Source organism: Neolamprologus multifasciatus, chromosome 8 (genome assembly GCF_963576455.1).
Source record: "Neolamprologus multifasciatus chromosome 8, fNeoMul1.2, whole genome shotgun sequence".
NCBI lineage: Eukaryota > Metazoa > Chordata > Actinopteri > Cichliformes > Cichlidae > Neolamprologus > Neolamprologus multifasciatus.
In genome coordinates, this window is record NC_140446.1 from 15,206,335 (window position 1) to 15,228,894 (window position 22,560).

At 40.2% G+C, this 22,560-nt stretch overlaps 1 protein-coding gene across 4 annotated transcripts in view; it reads left to right on the forward strand.

Annotated features, from left to right (window-relative positions):
• The window catches only part of svild (supervillin d), a 50,018-nt gene extending 46,654 nt beyond the window's left edge, over nucleotides 1-3,364 (forward strand). For all 4 annotated transcript variants that reach the window (XM_085170283.1, XM_085170284.1, XM_085170282.1 and 1 more), the window contains 9 exons: nucleotides 78-232; nucleotides 354-456; nucleotides 597-804; nucleotides 882-1,015; nucleotides 1,146-1,301; nucleotides 1,557-1,700; nucleotides 2,006-2,118; nucleotides 2,364-2,516; nucleotides 2,631-3,364. In XM_085170283.1, the coding sequence (XP_085026409.1) occupies nucleotides 78-232; nucleotides 354-456; nucleotides 597-804; nucleotides 882-1,015; nucleotides 1,146-1,301; nucleotides 1,557-1,700; nucleotides 2,006-2,118; nucleotides 2,364-2,516; nucleotides 2,631-2,717 (1,253 nt within the window). In that variant the 3' untranslated portion in view covers nucleotides 2,718-3,364. The remainder of the gene's footprint in view (nucleotides 1-77; nucleotides 233-353; nucleotides 457-596; nucleotides 805-881; nucleotides 1,016-1,145; nucleotides 1,302-1,556; nucleotides 1,701-2,005; nucleotides 2,119-2,363; nucleotides 2,517-2,630) is intronic.
• The last annotated feature ends 19,196 nt before the right edge of the window (nucleotides 3,365-22,560 follow it).

A 22,560-nucleotide genomic window follows, 5' to 3' on the forward strand; every position in this document is an offset into this window, starting at 1 on the left:
TGAAGAAAAGCTGACTGTTATGTCACTGAAAGCCTGAACCGAATAAGCAGAAGGTTTTCTGTGCTCTGTTCTTCCAGTGGGGAAGCGGCAGAAACCCGGGGAGCTGAGCGCTGGAGGTCCTGGGAGAGAGAGGGCTGCGTATTTTTTCTGGCAGGGCCGCCACTCCAGCGCCAGTGAGAAAGGAACCTCCGCTCTCATGACGGTGGAGCTCGGAAGCCACAGGGGGTCACAGGTGAGTCACAGATGCACCAAAAATTACCATAATAATAAGTGTTAGAATCACAATCCCTGCTTGTTGAAAGTAAATTTCGATCCAGCTTTGTTCACCTTTTTCTTTGTGGGTGGCTCTCCAGGTGTTGGTGACTCAGGGGAAAGAACCTCCTTGCTTCCTGCAGCTCTTCCAGGGAGGTCTGATCATCCATAAGGGCAGCAGAGAGAACAACACCAACAACACAGGTTACCAAAAAAATCTCATGTTGAAACTTTGACTTGTTGTAAAAGATTAAAGCCTCACAATATTTCATAAACCGAATGAATTATTTAGGTGGTTCTGGTAGAAAACATGAAAGCATGCCACGTCTGTTTCACCTCTGCAGAAGCCTGGAGGTTGTTTTGTGTCCGTGGTGAGGCAGAGTCAGAGGCCTTGCTGGTGGAGGTGGACTGCCAGCATAGCAGTCTGCGCTCTCGTGGCAGCCTGGTGTTGCTTAATGCTGAGAAAGGCCAGCTCTACTTGTGGCACGGCTGCAAAGCTCATGCAAGCGCCAAGCAGGTGGCCAAAAGAGCAGTGGACAAACTAACCCAGAGGTAAGGCACAGGATGTGTAAATGGATGAATGGATGTTTGGCTGCTGCTGCGGATCAACACGTGTCTGTGTCTTCAAGGCATCCGTCAGAGTTAGGCCTGAGCCTCAGCAGCAGTGTGAGAGTGGAGGAGGTGGAGGAAGGATCTGAACCTGCAGAGTTTGTGAAGGCTCTGGGTCTGAAAGACAAGAAGGCCTACGACTGTATGCTGGATGGTACGGCCCAACATGCGCTGCTTAGCAACTATCCAGGTGTTTAGCAGAATGTAGATAGAGAGATAATATGTGTGTGTGTGTGTGTGTGTGTGTGTGTGTGTGTGTGTGTGTGTGTGTGTGTGTGTTGCAGATCCAGGAAAGTACAACCACACACCGCGGCTCTTCAGCTTAAGTGCGAGCTCTGGGGTGTTTGAAGGGGAGGAGGTGCTGTATCCTGCCAGGGTAGCAGAAGGAGTCATGGCGATGCCTTTCCTGCAGGAGAACCTCTACGCAGCACAACAGCCAGGTAACACAAGCTGCGAGCAATGTCGCATTTCAGTTATTTCTACATTTCAGTTCTTAAAGAATTTAAAGTTAGCGAAGCAAGTTCAGGTTTATCTTCAGCAAACATCTACAGATATGAAGAAAGATAGAATCAAGAGGAACGCCTGCTAATGCCACATGCATCACAAATATTTTGCAACAGTTCAAATGCAACACAAAAGTTCAGTGTAATCATTTTATGGCTTGCTATCTTATCACATCACTATTTCTTCTTCAGCCTTGTTTCTGCTCGACAACCGTATGGAGGTGTATCTGTGGCAGGGCTGGCAGCCTGAAGACACACAGTGCACCGGATCTTCCAAAATGCGCTGGGACAGCGAGAGGAAGTGTGCCATGGAAACTGTGCTGCAGTACTGCAAAGGTCAGAGGTCACACACAAGCATTTTGAACATTTTATTTAAAGTCTTGCAATATTCTTCACAAATACTTCATCATCATTTTTTTAATATAGAAAAGAAGAAAAATCAAAGAGAGAGGCCATAAATATCTTCAGATCACAGCTTTCACTTTAACAGTCGAGTCATGCAGGGATGATTTTCGTAGTAACGTGTGTGTCTGAGTAATGTTGTTCTTATGTGAAGTTTCTAATATTCTGTACTTAAATGTCCGGTCTCTTTTTTTGGCTTATGTTTTCCTTCTGTTTTTCAATACAACGTTGACCTACAGAGAAGAATCCTCGGCGCCCCCCTCTGGCCTATTTGATCCTAGCAGGCTGTGAACCCCTGACCTTCACCAACATCTTCCCATACTGGGAGAAGGACCCCAATATCGCTTCAAAGGTGGGTGATGGCTTGTCTTTTACTGCAGTCTCTGTCTTATGAAGTGTTGGTGTCAGGGAGCTGTCACAGCTTCACAGCTTGAACTGGAGATTATTTTGTCCCATGCATCGCAGAAAGGGTGCAGTGCTGTTTTCTATCCTTTTATTCAGGTGTTATGTTTGATTAAATGTGTTGCAAAGAGACAGAGTTTGAGCTTAAATGTGAAAAAAATAGAAAGTAGAGCATTTCTGCCTCTGTGTTCGCAGGCTGGGCTCTCCAAAAAAGTGATCTTGGTGAAAGAGGCCCTGTCCAAGCTCAGTAAGCAGCAGTACTCCATCGAGGAGCTGACCAGGAAACCGCTGCCAGAGGGAGTGGACCCTCTGCGTCTGGAGGATTACCTCTCAGACCAGGACTTCAAGGTAGGACGTGCTCTGTGGCCATTAGAATTATTTGTTACATTTAAATTCAGTAAATAAAGAAAAATGTTATAAGTGCCGACATTCATTTTTCCGCTCACTTTTAATGTTTTATAGAAACTTCTTGAGATGAGTCGCGTTGAGTTCAACGCTCTGCCAAACTGGAAGCAAAAGAATCTGAAGAAAAGCAAGGGTCTGTTTTAAAACCGCATCGTTTTCTTCACGCATCTGTTGGGTCTTTTTTATTTTTAACGTGTTTCATTAAAAACAAACAGGCCTCATTTTGTAGAAAGACTTAGGAAAAGCAAATGTACAATTTTGTTCAAATGTTGATCTATTTTTAAAAAACAGTGCCATTTTCCCCCTTTATCAGTGAAATATTCTAGCCTATGTGCAATTGCTAACCTTTTTTTTAATAGAAATGTTTTCTTTTACATTTATCTTCATATTATAAATATGTAATATACCATAAATGTTTTTTATCAGTTTTATTTCTCATTTAAAACTGTGTTTGGTTATGAAAAAAATGCCTGTGGTCTTTATACTTTGGGAATTTTATTTACTCCTTTTTTTTTTTCTTTTTTTTTTTTTTGAACTGCGTCATGGAAAAAGCCACCTCTGTGTTAAGAAAAACAATTGCACAGCAGAAATATGAAATATCGACATGTTTTGAGAACAGAGGAAGAAAAATTGAAGGTCTGTGCACAATTCCTGTAATCTATGATTCTCTGATGCTCTTTAACCAGAGTGTTGATACAGACGTCTGATTCACACACAGAAAAATGTTCAGTTTTTAGCATTTTTAAATGTGTGCAGAGGCTTGAGCAACAAAGCAATCTGCAAAACTCTCCCCCCAAAAATTCCCTCGTTGATCATTAATATCGATTAGTTATTTCTTATAATTAACTGCCCCTCTGGTTATCTGGGACCAAATCTAATCTTTGTCTCATTTATGTTTTTCTGTGTATGTGTGATTTTTGTGAGCAAGGGTGCAACTTTTAAAAGTATTAGGTGTGTGTTGTGGAGAGAGACTGAGAGAAACTGTGCTGCATAACTGCCTTTAATGCAAACGTACTCCCTGTAATGATATGATGGTATATGCAGCATGCTGGTAGTAAAGCTGCCTGTCACGTCTGAACTAGAACACTCTCTGCATGGTGTTCACAATCATGCATTCATTTTGTTGCAATATGCATCTTTTTTGTGATTAAATGAGATCTGTATGATTTGTTTGGGGCCAGCTTTTATTTTTTTTAGCACATAAAATAAAAGGTTGGTGGTTTGGAAATGAGATGCTCAGTATTCCCTTTTCAAATAAAATGTATTAAAAAAGATTATGTATTCTGATGTAATTATTCAAAGAGTATTGGGAATAATTTCATCATCACTCTCATTGTTAGCCTCATAAACAAAAGTGTGTATACATAGATAGATATAGAGGGGAAACTGCACAATCCAGTGATAATACGATGAGACGCTTCGAGCAGAGGCTCCAGCCGTCCATTCCAACACAAACACATCAAAGTATCACTCATAATTCAACAATAAAATAGCTTCATGTTGTGGCCATCACATAGTGATTCAGGATCTGAAAGTGAACAGATTGAACGTACATCATGCTTTGATAGGTTTATCATTTTAATTTCACATGTAAAACCGATTCATTCCCAACGTGTAAAATATCTACTTGTCACAATCGTCTGTATTTTACGCGTCAGGATGAGAACGTGTCATAGGTAAACCTATTCATCTGCTAGTCAGGAAATCACATGGCACCTACTCAGTGCTTCTAGGTATGTAGATGTGATGTGGTCAGGATGATCTGTTGACTTTAAAATGTTTGTTGGTGCCAGAGAGGCTCCTCTGAGTATTTCAGAAACTGCTGATCTACTGATCACATAATCTCTGTAGTTTACAGAGAATGGTCTGAGAAAGAGAAAATATCCAGTGAGTGGCAGTTCTCTGGGCCAAAATGGGTTCCAATGAGGGCAACCGTAACTAACCAGTTGTTACAACCAAGGTGTGCAGAAGAGCATCTCTGAAGCCTTAACGTGTCAAACCATGAAGCAGATGAGCTGCAGCAGCAGAAGACCAGACTGTCAGCTAAGAACAGGAAAGTGAGACTAAACACTCAAGGTCACCACATTTGGTCTCAATTTCTGCTGCAACATTTGGATTGTAAGGTCAGAATGGACCCATCCTGCCATATATCAGTGGTTGAGGCTGGTGGTGGTGGTGTAATGATATTGGGAATATGTTCTTGGCACTTTTTGGGGTATTGTTGCTGACCATTTCCATCTCTGACCACAATATATCCAGTATCTGATGGCTGCATACAGCAGGATAACTCACCATCTTACAAAGCTTATATAATCTCAGACTGTTTTCTTGAACATGACCATGAGTTCACTGTACTCAAATGGCCTCCACAGTCACCAAATCTCAATCTAATAGAGCACCTTTGGGATGTCGTGGAAGAGAAGAGTGAGGTCATGGATGTGCAGTCAACAAATTTGCAGCAACTGTGTGATGCTATCGTGTCAATATGTTAGTCATTTCAAGTCACACTATTAAACAAAACGGTTAATTTGATAGATTCTTATTTTTAACAACACTATACTGATGTCCAGAGACCTGCCTGTTCTGACCATTGGCTGTTTTCTAAAGTCAATGGTTCTGACACGCCTTTGCAATCTGCAGTTTTTAGAAGTGACCAGAAGAGGGTGCTGTCTGTCTGGCCAACCTTCACTCCTGTTTAAACACTGTGTTTTTTCTCCCCCCCTACAAATCTCTCCAGCCTTTTCGTTCATAAGTATTTAAAAGCTGACGAGCAGAACAAGAAACTTTAAAAACAAACTTGCCAGATGAGAAAGTTTCATTTGTAGGCGGATGTTCTGGAAATTTCTTCAACACCATGTCAACACCAGTCATGAATATTTGTCATGCCTGCCTGCCTGACTCATGCATCGGAATAGCTGTTTTGAACAACACCTGCTCATTTAGGATGCAGTACATCTGTGCCTCACACTCTCAGGGTCACTGACAAGCAAAACAAACCCAGATAGATGTGGACCATATGGATTACACACTCATCTCCTCATCGCTTAGCTACATTCGCCAACAAGAATGCGGCAGTAAAGCTTTCTCTACAACAGATTACAGAATGCTGTCATTGCTCCTCCAACAGCAGAGAGATGAGAGGCCGGTGGGTTTATTTATCATAAACTCTGGCTTGCATTAATCACCTGCATCGTTCTGCCTTCTGGCTCAGGCGCCACAGCAGCCCACGATGTGGCTGACATGCAGACAAACAAAGCCGATGCTAATACAAAGCAGATTAGCTTGACTAATGATGTCCTGGATGTTAGATGACGGAGCTGGGCCTCAGCTGGAAAAACATGAACTAAACTCAGTCTGAAGAAGAAATAAAAAATTAAGAAAATTTAAGAGTTCTTACTTTACACCCCGAGTTTGTACATATACAATGTGCAAGTGACTAGAAACAAATACGACGTTTGTTGCCCGTCGTTTGTTGCCTGTCGACGTTTGTTGCCCATCCAGTTCATAAAGACACACCCAGCTAGGTTATGCAAGAAGATGCAGCTAGTACATGTTTAACTTAGCTTAGCTTATCTTAGCTCAAACACTTGTTTAAAGTGTTATAGCCTACCTCCAATTAAAGATATTGTAATTTTCCTACAAGCACTTGTAAGCTCACTGGTTAGCAATAAGTTCTAAACTAAACTTAAGTGCAGGAATGAAACATTCCCAGATTATATCTTGAGCCTGGATGAGGAACGCCCTGGAGTTTTAGCTAGTTGCCGTCAGCTGCTTCCAACCAAGAAACTGCTCTAATCTCAGTTTATAATTTTTTAAAAATCTGATAAATGTCATATTTAACCAAATTACTGACAAACAGTTGAACTATGTTAAATAACTGGCTGTTATACAGAGCCTTAAAATATATGGTTACTTTCACTGTTTTGTTGTTATATTTTTGTAAAGTAGCTTTGAATCAAAAATTCAAACCAATCCTATTTTATTTTTTTGTCTTAAAAGGTAGATAAATAAAAACAGTTGAGACTTTTAATATGTGTAACACTACAATTTTACCAGTATTTTTTTTTTTTGTTTTGTTATTTGTTGCATTTTACCTCAGCCATTCAAATTGCTAACGTTGTCCTTGTGATCAGTTCTCAAGTGAACGCAGAGCTCTCCGTGTTCCAATTTCAAGACTTTAAAAGGATACAAAAATAGCCTCAGCGTATTTTTTTCCCTCATTTTAGTTTGTTTACCTTTTATGCTGAAAGATGGGATGAAGTCATAATTGCTCTGCACAAGCTGAGAACATCAATATAACAGGCTATCAAAAGAAAAAACACTCCACCAAAAGTCTTCCCAGGAGACATTTCAGAAGAACTGATTGTGCGTGATGAGCCAATCAATCCTCATATGCTGTGGACTGTATGTTTACACTCTGGCTTTTTAGAGGCTTTCTTATACTATCATGCATATCATTTGAAGCATCAGATAGCTGCCCCTTATGGACAAGACAAGTGAGTTCTTCAGATTTTAATAACTCACAAAACAGTTCTTCCTGGCTCATTTGAAAGGAGAAAAGAAAAGAAAGAAAGAAAAAAATCTTGTTTATATGTGAGAAATCCAAGGCTTTGAAAAATTCATTATCACTCTGAGTGAAGCAGCCAATATCAAAGTGAAAGAAACCTGCAATAACCTTGGAAGTGCCTGTGTGTGTGTGTGTGTGTGTGTGTGTGTCGATATGTGTGCGCACAACTGGTAGGAATAGAGGTGACAATGCTGCTAATCAATGTTGCTCCCTGGCTTCTCTCCCAGCAGTGCTCTGTCTTTGGATTTCTGCTACTGAGATGAAATTTAGTAACTTCTCTGAGACTGCTGGAGAGCTGCAGGATTAACGTACGGAGCTGTCTAATTCATTCTCCTCACAATATGCTTTGATCTATGAGGTATGACTCATATTAAAAACACCTTGAACCATTTCAGATTAGTCTGAAAGTTTTTCAAGACATTGAATTTTATCTTACAGTGATTGTTATGCATCACATGTCTATTAAAGGGAATATTAACAAAAGAAATATGAATAAAAAAATCTGCTGTCTCTTTTCTAGTCAGTGTCATCAGAGTAGTTTCTTTTAGTTTCCATGAAACTGCAGAAAGGAGAATCAGAAGCCACTGATCCCCTGGAAACCTTCAGTTCCTCTGGAATCTTGGGTATAACCCAAACAGTTGGCGAAAAATGTGTTGTTGGTTGCTCAGTGGAATCACAAAGAGGGTGTTGCACCAAAAATCTCCTTGTGATTACAGTCACACTGATACGGAGACTAGTCTGCAACTGTCTGGCAACCACTTGGCAACCACTGGTCAGTAAAAAATTTGTATTCCCCCATCCCCCGGGGCACCTATATCCTATGACAAGTTGCTGGCAGTCAGTACCACAAAACCAATTGCAAAATGGAATTTCTTTATGCACCGAAAAACTACAGGCTTTGTCGTCACTGCTTCGTTTTTGAGTTTTTGGGTTGTTGTTTTTTTTTCCAGACTCGTACCCAGAGGTCAGACCAGGCATAACCAGGCTGCTGCATTTCAGCCTTGGCTAATACAGACACCTGCTCAACCAGTGAACTAAACTGGTGCCCTCATGGCCACCATGCATGCATGGAAGATAGCGATTTGTCTGCAAACATCAAATACATGCCAAGCAATAGTAAAAATGTGAAATGCACCATGCAAATTGGAAATAAAGAACTTTTACTTTGAAGGTGAACTTTATTCGTTTCCTTGTTTGCAGCACATTTTTTCAATCTTAAATGGTAAATGGCCTGTATTTGTATAGCGCTTTTACTTAGTCCCTAAGGACCCCAAAGCGCTTTACACTACACAATCTTCAATACAGCTCAGAGATTAAATGGCGAGCACTCACAGATAAGTTGGCTATGGGCAACCATGGAAATCTGCTAATGACTAAAACAATCACAAGGAGGGTTTTTTGCACCTTGTGATAGCTAGCAGTGTGTTGCAACCACTTGCCAACCAGTTGAGGATTGCATATTTTTGCCAGAGTGTCACTGACCAGTCTGTAGGCTTGGTTAAATGTTGCTTTATAGCAATCATTTTCCCAGCAACTGCCATTACAGCAACCACTTGGGTACTGGCTGCAACTACTCAGTTTTCCCTCCTGATTGTTGATTGCCAGATGGTCACAGACCAGCTGTGTTATGAGACCCTATTTATATTACCATATACTGCCACCATAGTTGTCACACATGCAAAATAGCAGAGGAAGTTAACGTCACGTAATAAGTGGTCACGTGTCCGCAAAATATCTAAAGATGCTCAGACGTACTTAAATGATGTGCAAGCATTAAAGTGAAAAGCCAAGCTAATCTAAAAGAGTCAGTCTTCTTAAACTCGCTTGTAGCTACTGAATCATTTTGCATATGTTTGCCTGCAGAGTTGCTGCGTAGGTGTTTAATTTCTGTCATCTCCAAAAGTGTGTCTGTGTTAATCCATGCAGTTGCTCATTATGGTGGCATTACAACAGAGATAAGTGTGATACAGAACCTGAAAAAGTTAGAGCTTCGCTAACATACGGTATATTGTACCTTCTTTGCATTATAATTTTTTTCTCCATTTCTCTCGTTTTTTCTAAACATATTGCCAAGGTGAATAGATTTTAAAAAAAGAATCCAAACTTCCAAACATTTCAGAGGAGCTCAGACAAATCCCTCCACGACTTGAGATTAAATTTTAGGCTTCCCCCAACCTCTCAAAAGTACAGAACTTTTGGCATTAGATTATCAAGCAGCTCAAACTTCACAAGGCTAATAACATTCAGTCGTTTCCATCGTCAAGAGGAGGGCAAAGTAGAATTAAAGGAGAAGAAATCATGGCTGTCTTGCTTTGGATATGATGCATAAAGCTGCTGTGGTGGTCAGGGCTGGCCTAAATGGAATTCTCTTCTCTTTCCAGCAGATGGATTGAGCAGCAAGACGATGATAAAGAGGCCAGAGTGATGTATGAGAGAGAGAGACAATCAATCTGTCATCTGCAGTTCCTGTATCATCTGTGGGAAACGGCACTGATGTCATGGTCGATAGAGGCAGGCTTTTGTCGCTGGTAAATGTGTGTGTGTGCGCGTGTGTTTGGGTGTTTGCATTTAAATGGCATGCAGTACCTGCTATTTTCAGATGGGAATATGGGACTGAGAACGTATAGGGGTTTTTTGTTTTGTTTTTATGGTGAAAGTTGGAGTTTGGGTCCCTGTGCTTACGTGTGTGTGTAAGTGTGTTCAGATGCATTGTGTTAAAGTTAAGTAGGCAAACTGTCACCATCTGCTGCCTGGAAATACCCGCTGACATTTTACATCACACAATATAAATGCTCACTTCAGCGGTTGGCTCAGTGGAAGCAGCTCTACTAATCCCAAACATGTGAGTGTGTGTGTGTGTGTGTGAGATGTGCAAGTTGTTGTTTTTTTTGTCTTCTTTCTGTTTAAACGACTAAGATTTGAATAAACCAAAGCAGCACTTTTAACATCTCTTTTTAAACAGTTTTTAGATCCTGTTTTCAGCCAACGAGCTGACGTTAAAAAAAAGAACTTTAATATAATGCTCTGAATTGAAAACAGTACAGGAACTTTTAAATGCTAAAATATTTCAGTTCTTTATTTTGTTTTTGTCCATCCTACACACATTTCAGGCAGAAATCAAACATCAGGTGCTTTTGTTTCTGATTTGGTGCGTCAGTTTTCGTGGACAGAAGGATTTAAAAGCATACGTGACCTTATTGTCTATGCTGATTTAAGAGGCCCTTATTCAGAGACACTAGCACGAGAAAAACTTGCAGGTCACTAAAAGATGTCCAGTAGAAGAAGTGGCAGGGTCGAGGCTGTACTGCTTTTTGTTCCAGCCTTGAAAATAATGGAGCTCACAAAAAGAACCTAAGATCACATATGCACTGCAGAAGGGTTTAAAAAACATTTTTTTCTCTGGTTGGCATATTATTTCCTTCATTGAGGACAACAAAGCCATAGAGCCTTAGTGGAAAATTACTGGTGTGATGTGCATATTGCTAAAAGATTGCTGAAAGAACAGCTTTCTGTGGTTTACAGTGGAATGAGTAGAAAATGTGAACAGATTATGTGGGAGACTGACTCAGTAGAGAAGAAAGCAGCCTGCTGCGTTTTAATATCCATGATCATGCTTAGTGGAAGTCATAGTTTATCCATTTAGGGATGGTAGTGTTTGTCAGACATACGCCACTTTTCTTCATCCTGAAACATCACAGGATTTTAGCTGGATTGGGAAAATGTCCCCAGAGGAATGGGGAGCCTCTGATCCCAAATCATCAACACATGATATGATGTTAGAACCACCAGGAGTCAAAATTTACTGTTTACTGTGTGAAGCCCTGACTTTCCCTCAAGAATTACCATAAAATTACTGGTTTGTTTGTTACTGTTGCCTGTGGTCTTCTCCTCCTTCAGGATCAGGATGCAGTTTGTGACAGGGGCGACTGCCAGGTGCTGCTTACATCAACTTTATTCCTTGGCTTTCAAATATTTTGGATCATTTTGGAACAAAAACAGGTAAATGATCTGCTGACACCGGCTCTAAGAAGGAAACACGGGTGCATTCTTTCACATCCCGCTGAAGGCAGCATTCGGCACTCTTCACTTTGATTTAGCAGCTGAAATTACCTTTTGGTGCTCATTTCTAAAGCGGGGAAATGATGAAAACAGTCAAAGTTCTGGGACGAGTTCAACCAGCTCCTAAACCTTCAACCCCTCAACCTCCCATCTTGTGGCATCCCCCACAGCATTGTTTTTTGTCACCGTTTCCTTCGTTGCCAAGTTTCTAAAACAGCGGTCAACACCACCAACACCACCGACCAGCCAATCAGTGGCATGCAGTCTGCTGATGTCACATTTTTGGATCTCCTCGGATCGCTTGGAAGCCGGGTGAAGTAGGTACCAAAACAGTAGCTGGTACCAGGAACTTACTTCATGCTTAATACTAGTATGCTAACATTTTAAACATAGTTATACTTGTAAAGTAACATTGTTTAGCTTTGATATTATTATCACTGTGGCAAAGAGCTGCTTATCTTTTTAACTGACAATGACAACAACCATTGTCATCAACATGCACACATTTAAAGCTTAATTCCCCTACAAATGTATTTGTATTTTATCGGAAATTACTATATTTAACTACAAAGCCTTACCAATAGGTACATTCAAAAAATGGGGTAACAATTCAGCCTTTTATAGGAAAAAAAAAGTCATATTTTATAGAAAAAATGACGCAGGAAGTAAATTAAATAAGTGTGTAACTGTGGGTAATTTAGCAGCAATTCCTGAAGTTATGCGGTACTTCAAATTACACAGTACTATTATTTATGCAGTTCTTAAAATTACTTATCTATTTTTTTTCTTCCCTTTTTGTGAAAACCTGAATTGTTATTATAGTGTATCTGCTGGGAAATATGTAGGAAAATGCATGATTACATGATGTCATTCATTTCTGTTCATTTCAGGTAACATTCCTTGAAATTCCCTTTAATTCTCTGAGATTTCTACAGGAGTCCTGGGCTATATAATAAAGTTCTATCAAACATTCCAACACAGTAAATGTAGGCTAATGCAAGAATAAATAAAAAACACTGTCTAAAAACAATCCTGTGACTGTAACTATGGAAAAATCCCAAGGGTAACAATCAAAACCTCAGTTACTATAATGTAAGACGTGTTACTATAATGTATGTCTGACACCAATAGAAACAGACAGTCTGCTGTCACTGAGCTTTGCTAATCTCAGAGGTTCAAAGCAGACTGAGAAAAATGTGAAATTAATACAGTTCTTCCCAGGCCAACACGTCTCTGTGGGGTTTTAATATGAAAAGACGGCTTTGTAATTAAACCACAACCTCTGTACGATGTTGGGTCTCGCCTATCCTTGTTCTGTCTGTAGATTTATGTGCTTGATATTTCTAATTCTCACTAAGCACACCTGGGTCTTTGGCACAGCTAAACGGGGTTGTCCACTGTTTCTTACTGAGTGACCTTCAGCGTGGCAGAGGAAACAGAATTATTTCTGCGAGGGCGCAGTCGCTGTCCTGCTATCATTTCGTCTTTCTTACTCACTGTCACTCCCCTCATCCTGAAGTGCCTCTCTGCTTGCTGTTTATTACATGAACTGATTTACTGCAAAATAACAGTTTTCTGCACCGTGTCACCCGCTCCTCAGCCTGAGCAAACACTCTCAGAAGCAATCATGTAAAATGAAAAGTGTTTAATTTTTGTGCATGGCAGCATCATCCACTTTGCTCATCATCCCTCTGCCTGTTTTCTGCCTATGATGTCCACTTTATCCTGCAGTTTTCATTTACACGTATCTTAAAATTTGGGATGAAAAAACTCATTAAAATGATAATTACAGCCTGCACTGCTTATCTTAGCTTAACTTAAAAACTGAAAACAGCAAGCCTGCCTGTTCGGTGCCAAGGTGTGTCAGACTGCTTCTTGAGCAGAGGTGGCGATAACCTGTTATCAGGTGGGTCACAGCACTTGCAATTATTGCAAATAGGTGAATTTTCTTAACCTGTTTTCAGTCTAATGCTAAGTTGAATGATTTATTTAGGCTATCAGCTAACTCACAACAAGAAGTAGTGTTCAAGTATACTAAATAGTATAGCCTAATTGACTGATTTGTATACATGACTGACTTAAATGAGCCTCATTTAATCTGATCTGCACTTCAAAACACTCTAAACTTTTTTCCCTTTTTCTTGGATTTTTACACACAAACAAAAATTGTGTGTCTCTCATTTGAAGCTGCTGAGAGTTTGGTGACAGCTTGTTTATGAAATATAATAAAAATCAGTGTAAAATGAGGACAGATGCATATAAAATCGGTGTGTGTGTGTGTGTTTAGTATGTAGTCATCTGTTTTGTAGGTAAGCGCTTTGATGTTTTTTCCTACATTACCCTTATTTTCCAGTCTCTCTTACAGCAGACTTCCTAATTATCTGTTTCAACAGTTGCACACCTTTATATCCCTCCTGTGGTTTTATACAAATGCTCAGGCAGATGCTGTGAAATTGCCTTTACAGTTCTGTTTTCCTTCGCCTGTGTGGTTCACTGCCTACACACAGTTACACTCGTGTACTGAAACAGAAACTTTCATGCTGCTACAACTCAACCCAGTCGCATCTAACGTTTTACATATCAGGAAATAATAAAACATTTTCTGGTCTTTACCAGGTGCTAAAATGATTTAAGTCCAAGCTCAGATGAGATATTACACAGTGTCATTATTTATTTATTAAAAGCCAAGTAGTGTGTGTAAACACAAGCACACCTCATAGTAGCTTGTAGAACCGCTCTCTTCAGGTCCCGCCACAGACTGAGGGCTGGACTTTGACCGGGCCGTTGCAGCACATTGATTCTTTTCTTTTTCAGCCATTCTGTTGTAGATTTGTTGCTGTGCTCGGGATCATTGTCCTGTTGCATGACCCACTTTGTGCCAAGCTTCAGCTGTCAGACAGATGGCCTCACATTTGACTCTAGAAGGACAGACGAGAAGTCTTGCAGTTTGTTCGGATGCAACTTAAGCTAAACCTAAGCTGTGCTGCCATGTTGTTTTTTTAGAGAGAAGATGCTTTCTCCTGGCGGCCCTTCCAAACAAGCCACACTTGTTCAGTGTTTTTCTAATTGTGATTCAGATTCTCTGAATATTGCATGGGCTTAACTTGTGTGAGTGAACGGGAACACCTGCCTTCAATGTTTTCAGCTTGTGAATAATATTTCTCGCTGTAGAATGATGGAATTGGATTATTTGGAAATGTCCTTGTAACCTTTTACAGATTGGCATGCAGCAGCAGTTTCTTCTCTACGATCATTTGTGATGTCTTTCCTTTTTGGCATTGTGTTAACAAACACCCGCATGCTCCAAACCAGCAAACTGCCCAAAATAAATCTCCTTTCACAGAGGTGTTCACATCTCCTACTTACCCTCATCTTAACTCCTATGGAGGCAGTAAGGATGCATGATTTTAAAATAAGTAAAGACTCGGTGTCTGAGCTTGTGCTGGAATAATTGTAAGACCTGCTGAGAATAAGATGATTCTTTTATTGATATGTAAAACATTAGAAATGAAAGAGGGCGTATTTTCTTTTATCAGAGCTATATGAGTTTCAGCATCCCTGCAGGTGTTTCACAGTGCATCAGCCAGATTATGTGTATCATTTCCAAAAGTGTTTTTCTCTGGTATCCTTTCTTCCTCCCTCTCATTTCCCCACCACCTCATCTTCCCCCACCCGATCCATTTTTCTATCTTTTTGTATCTATTCTCTCTCTCTTTGCCTCTCACTTTCTCTCTCAATCTGTCAGCCTCCATCTCCTTTTCTTTTGCCCTCCATGCTCGCCTTCTCCATCTCCTCTGAATCTTTAACAATCAGCAGCAGCAACAGTTGAAAACTATTTTCCATGCCAAACTCCAGCATCTGAACTTTAAGATCAGAGAAAAAACATAATGTAGCCTTGATTTCGTGATTTCTTGCACCTCTGACAAAGAGTCTTTCCCTGGATAGGAGGACTTTAGTCTCATTTGTGCAGCATAAAGGCCTCGGGTTTCTCTTGAGACACTGGATTTTGTTAACTGGGTGCATGAGTTCTTTGTTGCTTGATTAATCTGATTTAGCGTCAAAAACTGCTCTATAATTGCCTCGAATGGGTTCCCTTAACAGACCTTTCCTATTTGTGAAAAATGTGTTTGAAAGTGTCACAGGCTGTAGAAGTGGGGGTGGGAAAAAAAGAAGAAATCATTGTGTAATTGCAGGCTTCTGATGAGGATCACAGCGCGATTTAAAATGATAGCAGCTCTGTAATTGTGATGAATGGGGTGTCACAGTGTGTAACAGTGAAGCATTAAGCACTGTGTTAATTGGCACGACTGACATTACCCGACTGAAGGATAATGGATCCTTTCTGAGCTCGTGAGGAAGTGTTGAGCTCAAGCAATCAACTCAAATCCCCCAACATATCAGTGCACACGGGTAGCAGGCACACTGTACACACACACAAGCAGGCTGAATGCATTCTTTCCTAATCTTTGTTCATCTTCACATATCTGCAGAACGTGGAAACAGTAAAGTGTTTCCTCAGACAAGCACATCACAAACTTTAATGACATCAAAGAGCCAGCCCTTGCTCTCAGCTCAAAACCTTTTGTTTATTTCCTCTGCTGAACTTCAGCTTTCTCCGGAGTGTAATTTTCTGCAAGCGGCGTGACGTCTTGCCTCTCGCGTCTCTGCTTTTATTTGTAACGCCGACTACTTGTGTTTAAGCAGGGAATGCGAAGGTGAGACGTCTGCAAGATGATTTAGATTTTTCATTATTTGCTTTCTCTTTAATATCTACAAATGTTCGGGGAGATTTGCTTTGGCAGAATCCTCTATTGTGTTATATATCAAAGTGATGTAATAAATGTGATACAACGGCGACAATTTGGTACGAGAAAAAACTCAATTTCAGCTCCGGCGAGCAAGTTGGGATTCTCTGTGGTGCTGCTGTGTTTCCTCTTCCTCTTCCTCACTTTGTCCCACCATCATGGTGTTCATTACAACCCTTTGCTATTGTAACCCTGGTTAGATTGACAGCACTCAAAAGTACAGGGTTCTTTGAATGCATCATAAAGAAATTTCCTGTTCATCAGCGTGTGGTCCTGTGTGTTGTCTGGGCTGGAGGCCTTATTTGCTTCCATTTAGTCGGCTATGGCCAATCTCCTAACCTAGTGGGTTAGTGAGTGCGAATCGGAGTAGCCTTGTGGTGATTCTACACTGGAAGGCCCTAGACCCATACATTGTAAGTGTTACACTCCACGGAAAGTTTTCCTTCCCCACAAATTGGACAACCCGTGCTTCCCTTTGCTCTCTCCGCTCGTACTCCTGTTTTTCGGCCCCACCTGAGCTGCAGGTGGTGCCTCCAGGGCAAACCCGGAAATTAAACTACCAGATGAGGGCTGTAAGTATTACACTTGGGGCCAGTAGGGTGGATCACTTTATTGGGATAGAGGGACACACGTCCAGGTTACACTATCGAAGAAGTTTATTGCAGGCAAATATATTATAGTCATACCTCTGTTTCCACCTGCCAGCGTACATTTCCCATAATAGCACCTCCTTACTTTGACACCTTTGTGAAATAATCTGTGCTGTGACCTCTCCTGACAAGAGGTTATGAACAAAACCATTTTCCTGCTGTTTCACAGCCTCCCTGGTGATTTCTACTCCTGCTGCCTGGGTGCATTTTTTTGTTACACATGGCCCTGATCCATCTCAGCCTGACCCCAAGGTCGACCTGTAATTCTGGGGCAGATATTTCACGATGTGGGAAGAGGGCTAATCTGTGAGTTTGTGACATGTCAGTGCAAATGGTTAAAACAGTCTGTCTGTTTGATCCTGGACACAAACCCCACCCATCTTACTCCACTTCCTGTTTTCATTTACATCAACAAAACACATTTCATTGGATTGGTCTTGTAATTACTGATTCCTGCCCATGTGCAAACAACCGAAGGTTGGAAAAGTCCATCTGAATCACTTTGCTGGTCACACTTGAAACACAGATTTAATCCCACAATGACTCAGCAGCACTTTATAATACGGCCTGTATGTAGGGTTGCAAGACCCCAGAATTTAAATTAAATTACAATGTAATTATATTTATCTACAATTAGTTAAAGATATATGCACTAGAATAAGGGGGTAACGACTATAAGTAAAATTAAACAGTTTGCTGGTAATTTTGAATAAATTCAATTCAATTCAATTTTATTTATATAGCGCCAAATCACAACAAAAGTCGCCTCAAGGCGCTTCATAGATACAGAGAAAAACCCAACAATCATATGACCCCCTATGAGCAAGCACTTTGGCGACAGTGGGAAGGAAAAACTCCCTTTTAACAGGAAGAAACCTCCGGCAGAACCAGGCTCAGGGAGGGGCGGCCATCTGCTGCGACCGGTTGGGGTGAGAGAAGGAAGACAGGATAAAAGACAGGATAAAAGACATGCTGTGGAAGAGAGACAGAGGTTAATAACAGATATGATTCAATACAGAGAGGTCTGTTAACACATAGTGAGCGAGAAAGGTGACTGGAAAGGAAAAACTCAATGCATCATGGGAATCCCCCGGCAGCCTACATCTATTGCAGCATAACTAAGGGAGGATTCAGGGTCACCTGGTCCAGCCCTAACTATATGCTTTAGCAAAAAGGAAAGTTTTAAGCCTAATCTTAAAAGTAGAGATAGTGTCTGTCTCCCGAATCCAAACTGGAAGCTGGTTCCACAGAAGAGGGGCCTGAAAACTGAAGGCTCTCCCTCCCATTCTACTTTTAAATACTCTAGGAACAACAAGTAGGCCTGCAGAGCGGGAGCGAAGTGCTCTAATAGGGTGATATGGTACTACAAGGTCATTAAGACAAGATGGGGCCTGATTATTTAAGACCTTGTATGTGAGGAGCAGGATTTTGAATTCAATTCTGGATCTAACAGGAAGCCAATGAAGGGAAGCCAAAACAGGAGAAATATGCTCTCTCTTTCTAGTCCCTGTCAGTACTCTTGCTGCAGCATTTTGGATTAGCTGAAGGCTTTTCAGTGAGTTTTTTGGACACCCTGATAATAATGAATTGCAGGAGTCCAGCCTGGAAGTAATAAATGCATGAACTAGTTTTTCAGCGTCACTCTGAGACAGGATATTTCTAATTTTAGAGATGTTGCGTAAATGGAAGAACGCAATCTTACATATTTGTTTAATATGTGCGTTGAAGGACATATCCTGGTCAAAAATGACTCCAAGGTTCCTCACAGTGTTACTGGAGGCCAAGGTAATGCCATCCAGAGTAAGAATCTGGTTAGATACCATATTTCTAAGCTTTTCAGCGCCGAGTACAATGACCTCAGTTTTATCTGAGTTAAGAAGCAGAAAGTTAGTGGCCATCCAAGTCTTTATGTCTTTAAGACATTCCTGCAGTTTAACTAATTGGTGTGTGTTATCTGGCTTCATGGACAGATAGAGCTGGGTGTCATCTGCATAGCAGTGAAAATGTATGCTATGTCTTCTAATGATGCTGCCTAGGGGAAGCATGTATAATGTAAACAGATCACAAGTAATTTTAAGTATTGTAGAACCTCATTTAATTTACAGGAAAGTACACATATATTATTATGTAAGTATTTTAGGTATTTCCTTTTGAAACTCATGTTTGAACAGTAATTGTGAAAGAAAATTTAAGTTAGACTTTGCTCCATTGTTATAAAATCACATAGACCTGAGAATTTTGATGGTGTTTATTTTTTCTTGTAAGTTAGTAAGAGAGAACAATTTACATACACATCAAGATAATTAATATCAACCCTCTCAGGCTCAAATTAAGTTTTTGTTGCTAATGCACAAAAGAATACCTGCAGAGGTACTTCCGAGTAAAAAAAACTAAAATATGTATGTGGGGTAATCAGGTTGTTAGCTTTTAACTGTTGCAAATCTGCAACGCCTGCCTTGAGAGGGTTAAATAAAAATGCAAAAAGGCTAGATAAATCCACTCAATAATATGGCCCGCCCCCCGAAATGTACAGCGTCTTTATCATGTAAGATTATATATAAGTTAACATGAAACTGCACACTAATTAAACATTTTTGAACAGTACTTAAATCTACTTACGGTATAAACATTTCTGTTTCCTGTAAAAAACAGAGTTGTTACCCCCTTATTCTTGTGTGTCTACCTTTTATTATTTATAGGCAACTATAATTTAATCACAGTTTTGAATGAAATACATTGAAATACAGCCTGTTAACCTTCTTAACACATCTGCCAAACCAGCTCCTTACTGACAGCAGGAGCTAAATAAATTATGTACATAAAACAAGAGTATGTACAAATTTGTGCCTTGTTAAAATAGTTAGTAGTTAGTATAGTTAGTATACACTGCCATCAATTTGAATTCAAATGAATAAAGTCCAGCCCGGAGCACTCCTGCACAGACCCTGGAAGCCAAAGACAGCAAGGTCTGAAATAATGAAATGTATGGTCTCAGCAAGTGGAGTCCCATCATCCATCTTTTATATACATTATAGGGCGCACACATGCATGCATATGGGCATTTATCTATTATGAATACATGTATATAACCTTTTTCCTAAGAGCAGTGCAGCAACAAAAAAAAGTTTTCCTGTTAATAAATTATTGGCTGTGTTGGAAATTCCTTAGAGTCATTCTTGAAGTTTCTTATAAATAGAAATTTAAATAAAAACTTCAATGAGGAGCTTTGAACTTCTTGTATGGACGTCTGAATGCATTTAGAAGTGCTTCACATTCACAAAGCCTCATGAGACCTTCAGCATTAAATGCTTTTTGAATCTGTCTCATTTATGACATTCAGTGGTCAACAAAAATGCTAATAACTTGCCTTTTCATTGAAGAAATACTTGTGTTGATTTCCTTTCATCCCAATGTTTATATTAGATGAAGTATGAAGATGACAGCCAGGATTTTTCTTTTTAATGACAGTTTCTTGGTCTGGAGCAGTGAGTCTCTACTGGCCGCTGAGCAGGAAAAACTCCCTTTTAAAAGGAAAAAACCTTCAGCAGAACCAGGCTCAGGGAGGGGCAGCCAATCACTGTAATTGGTTAGAGGTCGGGGAAAGAGCGCAGAGGGAGAACGGACAAAGTGCAAACTATTGGAGAGACAGCCCACAGCCTGTGGATGATGATAAAAATGAATAAACAGACAAAATAAAAGAAAAAGACATTTTAATGTCTACTAAATCACATAACAACATTGGTATTGATACTATTGCTATTTGGTTCTATCTGCCCACCTAGGAGGAGCCTATAGATTTTAAAGAGCTTGTATGGGAGTTTAATGATGAAGCCTTCCCACGTGTAGCACATTGAGCAATGACAAACTGACACTGACATTATCACTGTCAGTTTTGTCCTTTGGTTTTTGTAGAGATTAGATAAATGGAACGGAGCCTGTTAATTTGTTACCTGTAAGATTGTGTAACCTAATAACATGCTTCAGGTATAACATATATCCCATTCAGTTCGTCCAAATCTGGTTTTGAAATGCGATTTCTGTCAAGGTATAAATTTTACTTACTTAGTCTTGAACAAATGTGCTATATTTGGCAACTGTGTAAACAGAGTTGATCCAATAAATGTCACCTGCTCTTGCGTCAAATGCACTCGTGCTGGATAAAACTGACAGCTCTCCTGGACACCTCGTCCCCTGCGGTTAGCTACTGATCCAGCCATGGGAGGTTCACTCCTCCATTAATACTGTACATGTAACACATGCACACCACACGCTCCACACTTCACTGCACACTTCACGTCCTGTGTGGTTCTCAACCTACCCACTCCGTGCTGAGATGTACACACATGACACACATGCACACCCCCACATTCACTTACACTACTTACTAACACACTTGGTTATACATGCAGAGATGCTGGTTGACACAACACATGCGTTTACTGCCCTGAAATAGAGAATGGCTTCAGCATTCATGCAGCAGGTGCTGCAGGATTCACTGTCTGAAGATTCACTGCTGTTCACTTCTGGGACTCAGTGCTGCTATGCTACAGTGGCTCTGCAGTGCGGCTGGGATAGTTGGAGTCTAAAATACAACCCTGTTCATTCCATCTGCATATGACACAGAAGATAAATACACACCTTTAATGGAAATCTAACAAAATAAGGCATTGAGGTGATGTTTCCAAATGAGCATATATGATCTTGGCAGGTATTAAAACTTGGTAAAAACACATGTTACATCCTTTCTATATCCTTCCTATATATATATATATATATATATATATATATATATATATATATATATATATATATATATATATATATATATATATATATATATAGATAGATAGATAGATAGATAGATAGATAGATAGATAGATGTGTGTGTGTGTGTGTGTGTGTGTGTGTGTGTGTGTGTGTGTGTGTGTGTGTGTGTGTATATGTATATATATATATGCATATACATATATATAACAAAAAAAAAATTCCTCGCGCAGAGTTTGTTGAAGGTCACTTGGACAAACTGGAAGACCATTTGAACAATGTTTTGTGGATGGATGAGAGTTTTTTTCGTTGTATCATGGTTTATACATTTGGTACTAAGGAAAAAAGAATCTCAGTTCAACCCTGAGAGCAGACAAAAATCTCTCTAGGGTTGCGCCAGGAAGAGCATCCAGCATAAAACTCTGCCATATCAAAACACGCTGTGACCCCTTGCAAATAACGTAGCAGTCAAAAGTATCTGTACTTTATGTCTGGAGAGAAGCGAACACTGAATTCCACCATTAGTACCTCATTCAACCTGTGAACCATGGTGGTGTTGATATCATGGTCTGAGCCTGTTTTGCTTCAGGGCGACCATTTCTGATGACGCAATGAATTATACCAGCAAATGGGTGCGTGTTGTCACAAAGGTGTTAAAGTGTTGACCCATAAAAAACCCCAAACTGCTCCCAATGCATCCATCAGAGTGCGAATATGTGCATGTGTGATAGCTGGAAAGCACTTAAAGGCGTAGAGTAAAACTTGTGTAGTAAAGTGCTTTGAGTGCTCAGTTTGAGCAGAAACTCACTACACTGTACAAGCACCAGTCCATTTACCAAATTCTATGGGAAAATGTCAGAGCACCTATCAGTGAACTGAGTCCTGAAGAAACTGTCATGTGGTGGAATATCAGGGGACAAAACAAATGAGCTTAAACTACTTTAGGTTGATGTCCAGGACTGGCAACAATTATTTATTAAATCATATTTAATGAATTGCTGAAAATTGGAAGGTTGGTGTTTTGATCAAGTCCATGTGACAAAGTGTCCTGGGGCAAGATGCTAACCCTCCAGTATTACGAAGTGGCTGATCAACTCTGTCATGTCTGTCATGCATTGGGTGTGCAGACTTACAAGAACATT